Raw genomic sequence first — 18,745 nt, 5'->3', positions numbered from 1 at the left:
ATTAATTATTTAAACATTTTCTGTGAGCTTGCTATGTGTAAATGATGATATTGCTAGAGGTAGGGATAAAGGCAAAAAATTATGTCACTGTGGATATTACAAATCTAGATAACTTTTCCAAAATTTAGAGCACATGCCCTTTTTAGATCCTAAAATAAACAGTAGAGTAAGAAAAAAATGATCCATAAAAACCCCACAGATTTTCAACAATAAAATTAATTAAACAGTGATAAATTCACAAATGAGATATTATTTAGTAAGAATTAAGTTTTGTATATTCTATTTGTACACAGAGAGATAAAGTCTTAATGAATATGCTAGACCCTTACAGAACAGGGTTTTTCTTTGACAGGCTAATGAATCCAAATTTTATTCCCTTTTCTTCATCAATCTTTTTGAAGATATTTAATAAAATTAGAAGTCACCTCCTCATTCATTGCTGAATTTACTAAAATGGCCCTCACTGTGTCTACTAGAATTTATCAAACATTTAAACACTTATACATATTAATGTTAACTCTAATTAAATTATATTTACTTTTTCTAAATCTCCCAAACTATTTTTGAGAGTAGTGATAATATATAACCTCGGTTGCAGTGAAATTCTAGAAGAATACTTCTGATTGGTTATTCAGTCACATGGGCAGAGAAAATGTGACACTACCTGTAGTGAGTGCCCAAGCCTGCAAGGTAGCTGGAAGGAGGGGAGGCAGAGGAGAGCTCATCCCCTGGATCTGGCTGTTCTGCTAAAAACTGGTAGACATGGGAATGCCCCCCTTCCTGGGGTGGGCTGTGGAGGCTTAGGTATGGACTGGAAAAAGTGTGCACACAGGTGGTGGCGAGGGGGAGCTTGACACCTGTGTGAGTCACCTAGTTACAATAAATGGTTCTATTTGTCATCAGACCTTTGCCATCTCTCTATCACTAAATCTGCATGTATATTTCCAAAATGTATATTGTTCCCCCAAATTCCACACAAATTTAATAAAATAGGTTTCAGAGTTCAAGGTGGAGTATAGGAAAGGAAAGGTATACAAGGACTGTGAAAGTCTGTCATAATTTCCCGGATCCCTTGTGTACTGTAGAGTGTACGTTATTGCAGTTCATATCAACTTATTATGCTGCAAATAGAAACAGAAAAGTAAAAATTACTCACTAATAGAAACAGAAAGGAGAAAAGTGGTTGCCAGGGGCTGAAGGTAGGGGAAATACAGAGAGGCTGGTAAAAGTGTTAGAAACTTTCAGCTATAAGATGAATAAGGTCTGAGGAGCTCACATAAAACAGTGGCTATTAGTTGATAACATTGTATTGTATTGTATAGTTGAAATTTGCTAAGAGAATAGATCTTAAATATTATCACACAAAAAAGATAGGTATGTGAAGTGATGGATATGTTAATTAACTAGATGGGAGGAAATCCTTTCACAGTGTACACATATATCAAATCACTAGGATGAGCACTCTAAATATCTTACAATTTTACATCAATTATAAATCAATAAAGCTGAAATTTTAAAAATCACACTCTTTCACTCTTTTCCACATTTTTTCAGTGACTATTCATTATTTTAATGAGTCAGGCATGGTTTGTCCCTGGAAATAAATAAGTGAACAGAATATGTTCAATTAGTAAAACATGGCCTATTGGCTAGAAAGGACACATAAAATTTTACCCAATTCATGAAATTCAGATAAAAACATGTATATATTTCATTACTGTGAGCAGATTAAAATGTTGAATATCATTCCAATATATCGTTGAGAATGTTTTTTCTTTTATTTCTTTCTTGTTTGAAAGTACATAAAATAGTTGTAAAGTTAATTTGATAATATCAAAGATAAGATCAGGTAAAAATTGAAATATCTAAGATGTTTCTATATGATAGCAGAAAAATAATGGTAAGTTGTAAGCACAGAATCTCACAGTGGAGAAGCACAGATTACATTCATTTGCCTATTTGTTTATGCATACTAGAGATGGTTTGGTGTATACGTAAATGTATTTTAAATGCTTTGCATGGAGTAGGTGTTCAGTAAATATTTGTTGGGACAGTAGTGTGACATAATTTAAAAAGCCAAAACATCAACAATAACTCCCATATCAATCTCTACACCCGAATCCAAAAATCAATTTCTACTAAAATGAGACTTGCAATAATCAACTTCTGTAGAGTGGTGTTGATGAATACATGAGATAACCTAGGTCAAGGGCTAGCTGAGTACTCAGGCCATAGGCAGCGTGGGGTCCGGTTGTGGTGGTTAGGATTAAATGAGTAACACTTGTTGGACATTACTATCTAGCACATGACAATCTCAATGAGATCATTTTCCTGTTACTATTATTATTGTTAGTTCCCTTTCTTTCCCTCAAATGAAGAATCATTCAGTGTTAAAATGTGGTTCTTTTTTCACTGAAAAGGATTCTTTTTCATTTCTTAATAGAAAGTAATTTGGGTGGGTATTATTTAAAGTAAACTAACTCATTTTGCTTTATTTTCAGATTACATGGAAACATGTAGCTTTCTAGTTTAAGAATATGACCAAACACAAGCTGGGCATAAACACATGTGATAGGGAGCACCGAAGTACTGTTAAAGTGCAAAATTCTGCACATGGCATTGGACCATGCATTATTGCAATTTCACCTTAATACTGTATCGTGAAAATAATGTAGTGAATGAGTACTTTGTAATTCATCATTAAATCCATACAATGATTCAAATGAATTAAAATATGTGGATTTTAGCTCTTTTAAATTAGATTTTTTAAAGTGTTTTAAACCAGTGATTTTTATTATTGTTTCTTTTTCTATTCATTCCAACCTACCTTTTCTAAAGTATACTATGTACTATAAGTAAATAATATAAATGTATTATAAATGTATTTATATATACATATAAATTATACACACACACACACATATACACACACACATACACACACACACACACACAAATATCTCAAGGTTCACCTTGGCTACTGATATTTTCAGTTATTCTTAGAACTAGCAATTGACATGCTTTTAAACATTTCTTTTATATTCTTCTAGTCGAACTTTCTATCTGTGCAGTTTCTTGACTGTAAGATGGGTACTTTTAAACTAGCTAAATGCAATTTACGAAGGTCACCAATTTATAATATGGCCATGGCCTTTTCAGATCATCAGGTGGAAGCCTGAATTAAGTATTGTGGCCTGGAATACAGCTCTCCAGATCTTTGGAGAGAATACAATTATTAAAAAGGTATAATTTTGTATAATGCAATAAGAGAACAAGTGGGAGAATATGGAGCCTGGCCTCTGTGTAAGCTCTTCAGAAAGCTTTGTTTACCACACAGAGAAAGCGCAGGGCGGGTCATACGAGAGCACAACAACCAGCTGTGTGCAGCCAGCTGGTTTCCTGCCCCATGGACCAGTGTTCATAGTGTGAGGGAGTAAAAAATAATTTTCTGTCTACACTTCTGAGTTCTTGGCTGAGGCCCTAGTAATAAAGGACAGATTAACAAGAGAGAACCAAACAGATTATTAACATGTATCCCTCGTGTATACCTGAGAGATAGCGGAGAAAAATAAGTAACCCAAAGAAGTGGCTTAGAATTTAGGCTTAAATGCCATCTTAATAGGGAAAGGGGAGGGGAAAGTAGGCCTCTTAGGGGAGAGTAAGGATTTTTACTGAAGATGAATGGGTCCTTAGAAGAATAGATGGGAGGTGAAGATGGGGCCTTAGAAGAATAGATGGGAGGTGTGATAGTTTGGACAAAGTGTGTCTGGGTGTGGTGTCACCTTCTAGTCTCCTCTCCCATGACAAGACTTAATCTTCCCTGGTTGATGAAACTCCTGGGTGGGTGGGGGGGGGAACCTGTGACAACTGAATTTTTGTTTGTCATCTTCACTGCTGCGTCTGTAGCTTCTAGAAAGATGCCTTGTGAGTAGAAAGTGCTAAACTGACTTTTATTTAATATACGAATAAACATGATGGTATTTGCGCTTTGGGAATATGTGTTGAGACTAAGCAATAGAGGCAAGAAATAAGTCAGAAGGGAGAAAACTTTAATCTTGCTATGATAAATTCTAAAACAGAATGCTGACAATAAGGACTGATACAAACAGATATATGTGGAAAATATGAAAAATAAATAAAGATGGAGCTATATGCTCCCCACCTCCCAAAAAAGAGACATAGGATCTTAGCATCAATAAAATTCTTTGTTTTTTAAGTACAGTGACTTAAAATATTGTGCTATTATCCATAGAATCAGAGACACGGGGACGAATAAATAGCTCAATTGTACATACTTAAATGGATTCAGAAGCTTCCGAATTTAGAGTGCTGGAGATTATATTTGAAGTTCAAACTAGAGCTATGTTTTTAAGTATCATTGTCTCAAGAGTACCCCCCTACCATCCCTGAGATATCATCTGATCCATTAAGGACATGAAAAAGCTACAGCTTTCCAATTCACAAATGGAAAAAATATGTCCACAATTGTATATTATTTTGAATCTCATATAATTCCATTCACTCTCACCATGTTCCCTAAATATGTTTCCAATTGCCTGAAGTCTATGCTTTCTAAATATATTCATCCATCCATAGAGTCAACAAATATTTATTGAGTTATTTAATGAAGGCCATGGATGTAATAGTAATATACTAAATGGCATCTTTATGATTCCTAAAGTGTCCCCTTTTCTGAGTTAATATAAAAATCAATTTGATTTCAGCTGAATCAACAATAAAGGTACCAGTAGAATGCCTAGCATGGAGCAGGTATTCAGTAAAAGTGGGTATTAATCTCAATTTATCATTGATAGCATATCTAGCTCTGTGTTTGGTGCTAGGGTGACTATAAAAGAATTCTAAGCAAAGGCATTTATTGTGAGTGTAAAGCAGGAAAAATAATTTCCCCTCTACCCTTATGCATTCTTGGCTGAGAATCTTATAATAAAACACAGATTAACAAGAGAAAAAACAAACAGAATTTTATTAAAATGTATCCCTCCTACATGCCCGAGAGATGCCCAGGGAAATAATTCAAAGAAGTGGCTTAGAATTCAGGCTTAAATACCACCTTAATAGGGAAAGAAGAAGGAAATGTAGGTCTCTTAGGGGAGAGTAAATGACGTTTAGGAAATATGAATGGTCCTTAGAAGAATAGATGGGAGGTGTGAATAGTTTGTGACAAAGTGGGTCTGGGTGTAATGTCATTTCTAGTCTCCTGTCCGGTGACACGAGTCAATTTGCCCTGGTTGATGCAACTCCTGGGGAGGGGATTTATGACAATTGAGTTCCTTTTGCTAAATCCATCTATAGGCAGGGAAGGGGAGTTCAGAGCAATCCTCTCCCTGTATTTGCTGTTTTTCAAGTGCCAGTAGCTCAAAAGAATCAATGTGCCAAAGTGGCATATTTGGGGGTGGCATATTCTGCTACCCTTCCTCAGCTAAGACAAGAAACAATAAAACAACTGAAAAGGAAAGGAATACAACACATACATCGTCATCAAATCTCCTCAGCTGAGAAGAATAACCAGTTAATCTTATTTAGTTTTCTAATACCAGCACTGAAAAGAGCCTGATTTGTGGTGTATAAACTAAAATCAGAGTGCCATCAGTCCATTTCTCTTTCCAATTTTCACCCCTGGTGGACAGACAGGTTATACTCACAATCTAGGTGTGCCTGACCAAGGTTAGTATGAGTAATGATGGATGAAGCATTCACCTCTTCTCCTAGCCCATGCTCTCCCGAGTGGCTCCTACTGAGATTCCACAGAGGGAGAGTCGGAGGATCAGGGCCAACCCTCAGGTGGCATCTCCCCAGCACTGATGGAGATATCTGTCCACACAGGTCCCACTTCATGATGACTATTCAGGCTTCTTTCTACACCCTTCCTTCATGGCATCAGATGCTGAACTGGTCTGCATTTCCTCTCTGCCACTAACTTGTTATATCAAAAATGGGCCCTATCTTTTTCCCCCACTTTAAAGCAAAAATTCAAGAGATTTGAAATCTAATTATTGGCCCAGTGGCTTTGTCTTCATCCAGGTAGTTAACATTTAGTTATGCTGGGGATAAAAACTTTGTTTTGACGAGATCATGTGGATCTTTACAAAGTCATCTTTAATTCATTTAAAGCAGTACATTCTAAATTAAAATATATTCTCCATGAATCTCCTCTTTTCCTCATCTCCAAAACTGAGCTTAACCTCAAGCAGAACACATTTCTTAAGAGCTCATTACACATCAGAGAATTTTACCAAAAAACAGAACAAAACAAAACAAAGAAACCCCAAATTTGACTATGCTATAAATAATTTAAATTAATGTAGTAAAATGTAACTAAGTTTGTGAAAGTGGGAAAAAAGTGACTTTCAATAGAATAAGTATTTTGAAATTTGTTTGCAAGATTTTTCACAACCAGTGGTGCTTTCCAATTAATCATCAAGGCTGTGGAAGCCATACTTTATCTTTCTTGTTCTCTTGAAGTTTTTCTGCTTGCCGTTAGAAAAAAAGCCAATAAGCCTTACTCTTTCTCCTATTCTCTTTCTTACTATTGCCCTTTAAACATGTTTTCCTGTTGATCCTTATTGCTTTAAATATTATGGGCTTTCTCGTTGCCCAGTTAAGCTCTCCAGCCATGTTTCTGGCAAATTTGTGTTTCCTTAAAGATTTTTCCCTTTCCTCCTGCTGTGCATGTGTAGCAGTGCTTTCCTATGGGCTTCTCATGCATGCAATCTTAGTGTGAACAATGCTCACAACCACCTATGTTGTTTATTGTTTTTTAAAATTAATTAATTAATTAATTTATCCTTGGCTGCATTGGGTCTTCGTTGCTGCGCCAGGGCTTTCTCTAGTTGCGGTGAGCGGGGGCTACTCTTCGTTGCGGCGCATGGGCTTCTCATTGTGGTGGCTTCTCTTGTAGAGCACGGGCTCTAGGCAGATGGGCTTCAGTAGTTGTGGCTCACGGGCTCTAGAGCACAGGCTCAGTGGTTGCGGTGCACAGGCTTGGTTGGTCCACGGCATGTGGGATATTCCCGGAACAGGAATCGAACCCGTGTCCCCTGCATTGGCAGGTTTATTCTTAACCACCACGCCACCAGGGAAATCCCATACCTGTGTTGTTTCATCTCTTGGTGATGATACAACTCTGAGTGGGCAAAAGACTTCCCAGCCTCCTTCAAAATCACTTTAATGGCTAAGATTTTCTGTTAATAGCACATGAGGGGGTCTGAGAATTGAGTGACTTTATTGTTAGGAACCTAAATCTAAGTCTGTGACTGAATAAATGCCAAAAACTGTGATGGAGTTTTCATCCAATTAAATACTGGAAAAGTATTTTCTATGTAAAAGTGCTTCATTTTAGAGTACATGAAATATGCAAAAATAAGCTCAGAATGACGACTGGGTCCACATTTTTCTAAAATTTTTATTCGTTTGGGAATGTGTTGCCCTTTTAATGTCTATTCAGGTTTCTTTTTTACTGTCAGCCTTGGCTGGAGTCCTCTTCTATTTCATCTCAAGAGGTAGCTCCGTTTGACTGAGATATCTTTCATCATTCTTGAAATTCAGTTGCTAGGCTGCTACTTTTCCAGGCTATAAAATCTGACTACAGCATTTTCCATAAACCAACTGGAAAAAAAATTCATTCCAAATGGACATTTTTCTTAAATAGAAATTTTTAACTGCCGTCTTCTTGGAATGTGCCTTTGAGAATTAAGTATCACAGGTAGGGAGAAGTTTCAATTGCCATGGTAAGTGGACTTTATTGTTTTCAGTCTCTCTCAACATTAGTAGCTGTTTAGAGACTCATTTTCTGGGAACAGAAAACAAAATGCCTTTCTGCTGTGTAAAGTTAATGCCGTATAATTTGGACACTTCAAGTATCTAGTGTTTTAAATGATATTTCCAGCATGTCTTTTAAAATGAATTCCAATATAAATACTTATACGGCACTGAAGGAGGGGACCACTAGCTAAAAGGTGGAAGATCAGTTTCTTAAATGAGGATTTTTACTGTTTAAAAGGAAAGGGGAACTTTAGCATTCTACTTTTCTCCTCCCGCGTTGCTCTTATATAAGTCAGTGTAACGTTCATTTGAGAGCAGAGGGCATTGGGGGAGAGGAAGGCTAAGTGGCTTGCCCTAGGATGTACAGAATAGAATGGCCAGACTGGGATTACAGGTTGGCATGTAAATCTGAGATTGCACTTAGCTTGCTGTGCCCATTCCTTGTCTGAACAAATAACAGACAATTGTAGTGTTAAATCTAACATGATCAACATTTAATGAGCAGTGACACCAACATGATTTACCACTTCTCCTGGAATCTAAGATATTCCCAGTGAGGAAGTTAAGGGGTTTTGGAACTGAGATTCAATTTTTATGGTCACAACGCTGTTGCATATTGCTACTTGAATGTGCCAAGTGTTAGCTCTGTAATCAGAAATTAAAAGCAATTTCCCAAATTATCTAGCTTACTTTCCAGGAGACACATGCTTCTCTTTTATATTCATATTTCCCATAACAGGGAACACAGGGAACAGGTCTGAGCAAAGCTGAGATTCTTAATTTATATTTTAATTTTAAGGAATGAAATAGTGGGTTAAACAAATAATCTGCTACTTCCTTCCAGTCTGTGTGCTTACATCTCTGTGTTATAGCCAGTATTGATATGAGTAGTATTATAATAGTGTTAAATGTGGTATTTTAAAAACAATTACATCAATTATATGATTTGAAATATAAAATTGGGTTCTCTTTACACCTTTGTCATCAGATTGACAATGTAGTGGTAAAATCTGGACTGGAGAGAACAGGTTCTCAATACCTGGGCTTGAACTAACTTTCTAATGTCCTCATGCTTTTGGGCAAAGTCCGAGAGTCCTTTTTCTATTCTTAGTAAAACTCAGATTTAAAAAAGTGATGACTTACAATTCACTTCCGTACTTCTCAGTTCTCACTGCCATATTTAAGTTGTTCAGACCACCCCCCCCCCCGCCACCATTAGGATCATAAGGATACAAATGTGAGCGGGTCACTTGATCATCCTTTCAGACAATATTTCTTCCTTACAAAACATAAAACAGAGCATTCCATTAATAGCTTTTATTTTTACCCTTAATTTAGCCATGGCAATGTAAAACAATTATCTCAGACGTTGTAATCTCTTTTAACCTCTTCTTTTCTTCTAGTCTCATGAATATTAAGACATGTCGAATTTGCTTTAGCCTTTCCTGTCTAACTAGAGAGATGCCACGTCTAATTATATTCACAAATGCCCTCCTTTCTCTACTCCCAATTTTAGAAAATAATAATAAAACCTTACTTAAAGAGAGGAAAGACTGTGGGGATGGAAAGGAGAAGATGGTACTTATACCCATGAGCATTCTAGGTCTTACACAGTGAAATCCAAATGAGCAAGTTTGTAGTGATGGAGCCTCTGATAAAGTGGGCTGTGGAGCAGGTGAGTCTCAGTGCCACATGTCCCAGAGCCAGGCACCTGCGAACTCTAACCACGGTGCAGCTACCTTCAGTTTTGCATATGCTGATGTGAGTCAGAATACTAGTGCATGACTAAGACCAAGAACTCTTCTCATTGGATTATGATCATTATAACCTGTCTACTTTATTCCCACCTTGTAAAGCCCAGCTGCCTGGCTGATCTTCTGTCATTGTCACTAGTTCCTTGGCCACCACACCTCTGAGAATGCAGAACTTGTCTCTGTACCCCAGATTTCACCTCGACTATTGGTCCCATATTAAGTAACCTCATTGCTTTTCCATTTTCTCTCTCATATCCTTCACATAAACTCACACTGGTCCCTGATTTAATACTCCAACATCTGACTTCATATTCTCATCTGAAATCCCATTCCTTTGCTCTTCTCTACCCCTCAAAAACTGTCTATACTCTCTCCACTTCCTCATATTTCATTTTCTATTTAGCCCACTCTAATTTGGCCTTCAGATAAATCTTCAAAGATCTCCTTTAACTTTCTTTATAGAAGATTTCCATCCTTTTAATTTCATCTTAGGGGTCACTTCCTTGGTGAGGCATTCTCTTTCTACCACTTTCAAAGTAGTTTCCCACGCCCCCATTGTATCACCATGCCTATTATCTTCATAGCATCTATCACTATTTAATATTTTATTGCTTATATCATGAATCCATTATATTGTATTTATCATCTCCAGAACATATTACTATTTGATATGTTATTTTCTATATACACATACTTTTTTACATTATTGGTTTATTGTGTTTTCCATAACTATGTGAAATTCATGAGTGCAGCAAACTTGAACTCTACCTGCACATAGTTGTCACTAAAAACATATTTTGTCGAATGAAGACTAGAGTCTCAAATACTGTGCCTTGCTCTGAGTATTTATACAAAATACCGAAATAATGATGCCAGGTAGATTGGAATATTTATAACGTTACCTTGGCTTTAGTATTTTGTACTGTTGTCCCCTTCTGTGAGGCAGGGGAGTAGTAGCCAATGGACTCTGATGCTTTAGTTAATTTTTCTCCCATTCCATCCAGCTCAGTAGACTTTACCAGAATTCTCCAGAGCTAGATTATTAGTGATGAATCATGTTTAGGTCATTAGTGATTAATGAATGATTAATTCATTCTCTTCTAGTATTTACACACTAAGTTATTAAATTTACTGAACAAAATAACCCTTTCTGAAAACCAGATTTTCCATACCTTTGGAGAAAAATGTTGAAAAGTCCACAAGGTCTAGAAAGTGCAAAGTCCAGAATTAAATCAGCCCTTCCCTGAATGACAAGAGGATACAAATAAATGCATTTATCTTAACGTGAATGCTGATGAACATCTGGATCCAAGAAGGCTGAAGACTTCCTCAACCCTAGCTAAGAAAGACTGTGTTTTAGAAGTTACTTGACTCTAACGAATGCTTTTAAACATAAAATCTAGTATGAAATAGAAGTGCAAAACTAAGATGAAGGAAGTCCTAATTATTTTAAGTAATAAGCAATAATAGGGGTAGTCACAACCTTGAAAACCAAAAGAATTGCAAAGCAATAATTTTGTGAATGTTGAATTTATATTTCAGAAGGAAGTAGAGAGGACTAACCAGAGAGACAGCACAGTGATATATATTCTCTCAGGAAATCTTGGCCATTTCTCTTTCAGGAAGTTTACTTAGCTCTTCTGAGAAAATAAGTATATCTGCAAGTGTACGTTTGTTACATTCCTTTAGAATGACAATAAACACTTAAACAATTTTCTATTTTGTTTATGGAATTCTCATAATGCCAAGGGAACCAAGATATTTCAGAATATGTTTAATACTTGAAAATGGGTCAGCATTTAACATTTCAGGCAAAGGTTGTAAAAGTTTCAAATATAGGGTAGTTTGCTTAATCTCTTAAGCATTGTATGTTGTTCTCTACAGAGCACTGTAACCACTGTGAACGCATTTGTGATCTTGAAAAACACTCAGGTCTGTGAGACTTAAGAAAGAAGGAAATTTTTAAAGAAAACTCTATAGTCTTGTTGTCTTTTTGCAGCTTGGATATTCTGAAGTATTTTGTGATGAACAACATATATAAAGTAAAAATGTTAAACTCATCTTTATTTAAGAAAATATCATTGAATTCCTTGAGGTAGTAAAATAGTTTAATTAAATAACAGATCTTTTGTTTTCTTGACAACTTTTTCTCTTGGCTTTTTGTTATGCTATTTGCTTTTTCAAATTGTTAGAGGCATTTGATATATTTACTGAATTTCTGATGCTTTACCAAAAAAAATCAATTCTATTGTTGAAAGCCCATTTTCTTTGTAATGTGTGTTTGTTTTGTTTCAGATACTTATTCAGTTCTCATTTCTTTTCTAAGGCATGTTAATCTCACCTTCATGTCTAAACAGAATTTGTAGAAATAGAATATTCTAAAAAGGAAGTTTGCTTTAATATGAGATTAAAGACAATGCATGGTGTGAATAGTCACAGCATTTTGCTTGTGACTTCAGAGACCAGCTATACCAGGCAAGGTCTCTTCCTTGTCAGCTGGACATAATCAGGTTTCTGGGCTCTTTTGCTCCACTCTCACGTCCATCCTCTTCCTCTTTTGAAGAACATGACTCTTCCTTTTTCTTCCCTTTAACTGTGGTTGTTCTTAGAGTTCCCTTTATCATCTTCCTATAATGTATTTTCTGCTTCGTAATAATAGCCATTGTCAGATATAAAATCTCCACCAGAATCTTCAGGCAAATTCCTGTGGTGTTCTGTCACCTGTTGTATAACTTTACGTTTTGTAGCAGTTAGTAAGTTACACATCTCCACTCCAAATTGGAATTAAGGTCTAAAGCTTTTGGGCTACTTTCAAGAAAATATTAAATATTAATTTAAATAATAACAATGACAATAAAGAAAAAGGTAATGTTTTATATTATGAAAGAATTTGTTCTTAATCATCTAATAGTATTAGCTCTTCTAATACATTTTAAATTATAATTTAACATATGAAAGTATTTTTATTTTCTTACATATAATATACGTCACTCATAAAAAATTGGAACGATAGTATTTAACAGTGCATTAATACAATTTGAAGTTATAGCTCTAAAATAAAAAGAAAAATGGGAGAAAGCCAAATAACTTGAGTATTTTGCATTTCTCAGTATATAGTTCAACATTTTATTTAGTGTAGGATTAAGTCAGTTAACACCATAAATTAATAATCTTACATTATATATTTTGTACTACTTAATAAGTAATTTAAATTCTTCGTTATGTTGTTTTTATCATTGCATAATTTATTCAGCATTATTTCTGTTGGTGTATTAATTATTAATTGCATGCACAAGAAATCTGAGAAAAACCTAAAAAGAAAAAAAGAACAATTATTGTTCTATAGAAAATCATATTTTATAAAATTTAAAGTTTCCATCCTTCAGGTAATGAATATATTATTATGAAAATTGTATACCCAGTACATATGCCTTGACATTTCTTATCCATATTTTTAGGTTTTATCAGATAGTAAATAATGCATTTGCTCTTTGAAAGAACTAATTTAGAACCTAAATTTATATACTACCATAGAATACCATCTCCTCTTTCCCAAAACTGACTTCTGCTGATATCATTGTATTATGTTACAGGATAGTAAATATGCTGTTTGTTCTTTCAGAGATCAATTTTATACTGATAACTCATTGAAATACAACTAAAATAAATAACATTCTAAATAAAAGTTTTGATTAAATAGTTATATCTATATAATTCTAAATAAAAGTGATTTTCTTTCCATAGGTTTTTGCAAACACACTGACATTTTATTAAAACATATACACTGAGCTCCTTATATCCTGCTCTTTGTTTTGTTTTGTTTTGTTTTTGCGGTACGCGGGTCTCTCACTGCTGTGGCCTCTCCCGTTGCGGAGCACAGGCTCCGGACGCGAAGGCTCAGCGGCCATGGCTCACGGGCCCAGCCGCTCCGCGGCATGTGGGATTTTCCCGGACCGGGGCGCAAACCCGTGTCCCCTGCATCGGAAGGCGGACTCTCAACCACTGTGCCACCAGGGAAGCCCTATCCTGCATTTTTAAAGCCACAAAAATATCTTGTGGTACAGTTGGCCTCTGTCTACTCCGAAAAACAGATAAAGTCCATTCCAAGAGTAGCATGGCTGTGCATACATTTACTGGGCTTTAGACAAATGGAAGTATTGCTGAGAATCTTCACAGACTCCTGAGAGCAAAGGTCAATGTTAGGATTGGACAAACCCCGCTGAAAATGATACACATCTTAGAGATGTAACAGGTAGTTAAATAGCTTTGAAAAGCAAAACTAGTGATAAGCATTTGAGGGGGTTTATAACATTTCAATTAATTTTAATTAAATAAATTAATTTTAATTACTCATCAATAATTGTGTGAGCACTCACCATTATTCTTAGATATCTTGTGCCTTTTGATTTTAAAAAATCTTTGGTTTTATTTTTGAATACTTCTTTTCTTTCTTTCTTTCTTTTTTTTTTTTAGATGACACGAGAACAGTACATACTAGCAACACAACAAAATAACCTGCCAAGGGCTGAGAATGCACAACTTTACCCAGTGGGAATTTATGGATGGCGAAAGAGGTGCTTATACTTCTTTGTCCTTCTGCTGTTGGTTACCATGATAGTTAACTTAGCCATGACAATTTGGATATTGAAAGTGATGAACTTCACCGTGGTAAGTACCACCATGATTTTATATCTGTTGCCTTTGGTTCAAAGAAGATATAGCTTTATTATTTTTTTAATTGACAGTTATTCATCTTAATCTTTACATGTTTGCCTTGAAATTTCGAAGACTGTCATATATTATTTTATGACTGCATTCAATAGGTAATCATGATACATATATTTTACTACCTGCCATTTGAGTGTGGGGAATTTAGATCATGAGACAGCACAGCACATTGATTTATTAGGAAGCTAGAAAACTTTCAATCAATAAGCATAAAGCATTGTTTGCTAAACCTGGGAATCTAAAAAATGAGTCTGCTTTTAGAAATGATATTTCATGTTAAAATTAATATAGGAAATCACAAGTTTCCTTTGAAATACTTTATACAGAATATTTACCTCTCTACATTTGCTTTCTATGTAATATACTGCATGATCAAATCTAAACCCTGGAATTTTCCTGGGCTGCATGGAACAATGTCTATAATTGTCATCACATGGTGATCTCATTCTATCAGAGAGCATGGCCATGGTAAATAAAAGATAAACCAGGAATTAAATCTCTATTTTACAAAAATCAGTAATTAGCAAAATCATTGTCTGATACACAGATGAATTTTGCTTCAGTTTTTTGACCATGTACAATAAACCTATGAGGATGTCTTATCTGGGAAAAATTAGCTGCTTCAGCAAAGTCTAGTTTAGCCATTTTATATTTGCTGGCTAAATTCTTAAATTTCTCTACTCTGTCTTTAAACCATTCTGCCTTTGCTTAGAAACCTGATAGCTTCACATCCAAGCAGGTATCTTTCTTTGCTGACCAAATTGCTATTATTCTTTAGAACTCTGCATCCTCAGGGGTGAGTGGAAGGCTGGCTATTTAACTTCACTGATCTTCTGATGTGGGGCTGTCTTTTAAAAAAAAAAAAAAAACAACTCTGCTGTGTATTGATTTAGCAAGAGTAGTTTCTTTCTGACTTCACGAATACCGAATTCTGACTAGAAAATGAGCCCAGCATCTGTCCACAGCGTAGGGCACTGCGGTTGTGTGCAGTAGGAGCCTGGGGGGCAGGTGGCCTAACCTTCCAAAGAGGAAAAACTATAACTGTGCAAATCATGATAAAACAGCATATGCTCATGGAGAAAAATGAGCTCAGCAAGAGTTCCATGTTTTCCAATACAGTGCAAATTCTGAAGGGTATTCATCAAAAAAAGGAATGAAAGACAAAGAGAAGATGGGCGGGACTCAGTGTGTTCCAGGATTAGAGAAAATAACTGCTTCCTAGACATGGATATATGTTCAGGGTCATTGATCAAGGCCTGTGAGCCTGTGGGTGGCTAGAGGTGGAGCTGGGGGCTACTAGGCAAATGATAGCTTTATGAGACTCTGGTAACACATGAACCATTCCTTTGTCCCGTACCCCCACCCCCCAAGAAAAAACAGTCTTGAGAATATCTGACACAAATGTCATTAATTCTATCTGTCGTCTTTTTGTTCTTCTGAGCTCTGCTCCTGTGTTCACTTACTCATGCCTTCTTTATTCGTGGTTTGTGTATCACACAGTAGGGACAACATGTATACCCCTGCAGATGTTTTTATGCTCTCTTAACTATCAGGCAAACTAGCAGTTGCTGACAGCAAGTTCTTCAACATCATTTTTCAAAAAAAAATTTTTTTCTTAAAGAGAAGAAGAGTAGATTTTTCTCCAAGTCTTACAATTTCAAGCATTCTTTTTCCTCTATCAAGAGACATCTTTAAAAAGCTCATGAAAAATAGGATCAACTCTCTCACCTTAGGGAGCCTTGATCCTATCCAGTGACCAGGCCACAGGAATTTTCAGATTAAATGCAAGTATGTTTATGAAGCATGTTTAAATTAATTAAGAAAATAGACTTAAAATGCGTAATTTCATGGCTGCATGCATCAGCCTCCCAATACCTTGCCCCATGCTGAGGCCAAAGCTGGATAAGCCATTCAGGGAAAATAACTGAACCGTCATCTTTGTCCTCCAGATCCTCACAGGCCTCTGGGTCTCTGTTACCTATGGAGCTATCTAATTTGAACCTCAGCTGGCCAAAATGTAAATGTCAACATATTCCTTGGGATAATGAAAAGGAATTTATTTCTGTAGGAATCTTGACATTTATTTACTTATTTTAATTTAGGCATATCTTTCTTTTTTGTTGTTTTTTAAATCACAATTTTATTTTTTTATAATCGAAATAGAAAACTATCCTTCCTTTAGCTATGTAAGCTATTTATATGTACCTGAAATAAATGGAAAGATAAAGTTGTAATTTTTGTATCAAGATAATTTTTATAAGGTAACATATTCTTTATATCCATGCAGAGATTCGTAATTGTTCAGAAAAATTCCAAATTACTTAGTAATTGCAGATTTTAGCAGTCCTAAATACTACACATCAGATTAAACTGCATGTACTTGCATAGTGAAATAATTTGTAATCCTCTTACATTAGAGCAGTAAAAAAAAATCAACTTTAGTTTTCACTAGTACATTAGGATTGTACCTATCTCTAGAATGAATACCAAAAACCACTTGCCATACTATAGTGAGAAGTAGTAAATGGTGTGTAAATTGTTTAGGGAGTGTTATTGATCTGCACAAAATGTATTTCACTTTCATTACAACTGTTGCCATTCAATACATGGAAATATGTGGCTGTTAACATCTCTTATTTGGGCAAACTTGACATGTTATTGCTCTCAAAATATTGTGTTTCCAGCACAGCACGTGTAGCTGCCAACCTGTTCTATGATGCTTCTTTGGGTCCATCATTATGACCAGTATTACACATGATCTCTATGGTTGATATGACCTTATTCTGTTTCTCATTTTGTGGAAAATAATATCACTCTACTATTGAGATATCCAGCTGCAGAAAATCAAGAAAAAGGAAATGACTTTATACCACAGGGTGAAAAACTGAGGGTAGATATAAACAATAATTTCCTGGCCATGAGAGTTGGTAAGTGTAGGCATGAGTTGTAAGGGAGAGATTTTGAAAGAACATTCTCTCGAGATCAGTATAACCCAATTACAAGCTTCTGTTGTTGTTGTTTGGTTGTTTGGTATAATATCTTTGTGATTCAATATAATAAACTAGTCCAGCAGATCTGTCAAACCAGACATTCTGCTGAGGCAATGTTCTTTTCTTCCAGTGCCCATGGTAAGTCAATTAGCTCTATACTTGAAAATTGAAAATGAATATAATAATAAAGTATTCATTTTAGTCATGAGAGTACTAAGTAAAAGTTGGTGGCATCCAACTGCAACTTAATTTGATTAGACATGTTCACAAGCCAGCAAAAGAAAGAATGGAAACTTAAGTGCCATTTATGAAGTGAAGATTGAGAGGAAGGTCATGAATGTTGTGACTGAAAAGTCAAGAGTACCCAGATATGGATAATAATTGAAGCAATCAATTAATTGAATAAATTAGAAAAAAAATTCTTAGAGGCTTATATGATGAGTGGGATGAATGTTGGATGAAGGGAAATCCCAGGAGAAGCTGGATTGAATATCTTAGTTTTTAAGGATTGAAAAGGAACTGGGACATTTTTAGTTCAACCATCCACGTATTTCTAGAGTTCATTCTACAATGTTCTCTCTATTTGGTCACTCAGCATCTGCTTAAATCCTCCTTTGGTTGATAAGCAAACCATCCCATTATATCACTGGATAGTTTTGTTGTTATTGATATCTTGGTATCTTGTTGCAATCTTCCTGTATGTTAACTCCAGTCTTAGGATCCTAATTCCATTCTTTCAGTCTGACATCAATTTATCAATTAATCAAGACCACAATTTGTTCCAATATACACACATATACATACATATATAAACAAACATGTACAAGTATACACATATATATACTTTTATACATATACACATCAAGGATATATATATCTTTGATCATATTGCATTTTACTGTCTAAAGATCAGAATATGTAAGAGATTCTTATGCAATCCCTTTGGTTTCCTTAGTTGCGACTTCCTTTTTTCATCTCATATTCTCTTTATTACATATTTATAAGTATATGTGTACAAGATGATCAACCCTTTTATGATATCTTTCTGTTTATGGCTGTTGTCTATAGAGTCACTGATACCTTTTATCATATTTTCTTTTAGTGTACCTTTCTAAAGTTGAGATTGCACATAATACTATATTTAGCTTTCTGCTTTCTCACTTTTTAAAGCTAAATGTTTTTTTTTTAAACTTTTGAATTTTCTTTGCCACTCTTTTTTTTTTTTTTTAAAGAAGATGTTGTGGGTAAGAGTTTATTAATTAATTAATTTATTTTTGCTATGTTGCGTCTTCATTTCTGTGCGAGGGCTTTCTCTAGTTGTGGCAAGCGGGGGCCGCTCTTCATCGCGGTGCGCGGGCCTCTCAGTATCGCGGCCTCTCTTGTTACGGAGCACAGGCTCCAGACGCGCAGGCTCAATAGTTGTAGCTCACGGGCCTAGTTGCTCCACGGCATGTGGGATTTTCCCGGACCAGGGCTCGAACCCGTGTCCCC

The 18,745-nt window shown here is 35.6% G+C and overlaps 1 protein-coding gene across 3 annotated transcripts in view; it reads left to right on the top strand.

Moving 5' to 3' along the window:
- The first annotated feature begins 14,009 nt into the window (after positions 1–14,009).
- The window catches only part of SGCZ (sarcoglycan zeta), a 318,224-nt gene continuing 313,488 nt past the window's right edge, over positions 14,010–18,745 (top strand). For all 3 annotated transcript variants that reach the window (XM_060001370.1, XM_060001371.1, XM_060001369.1), the window contains exon 1: positions 14,010–14,204. In XM_060001370.1, coding sequence (XP_059857353.1) covers positions 14,010–14,204 — 195 coding nt within the window. The remainder of the gene's footprint in view (positions 14,205–18,745) is intronic.

This window comes from Delphinus delphis, chromosome 21 (genome assembly GCF_949987515.2).
Source record: "Delphinus delphis chromosome 21, mDelDel1.2, whole genome shotgun sequence".
Taxonomy (NCBI): Eukaryota; Metazoa; Chordata; class Mammalia; order Artiodactyla; family Delphinidae; genus Delphinus; species Delphinus delphis.
Note: the sequence above shows the minus strand (reverse complement) of the source record. Positions and strands in the feature narration are given on the sequence as shown.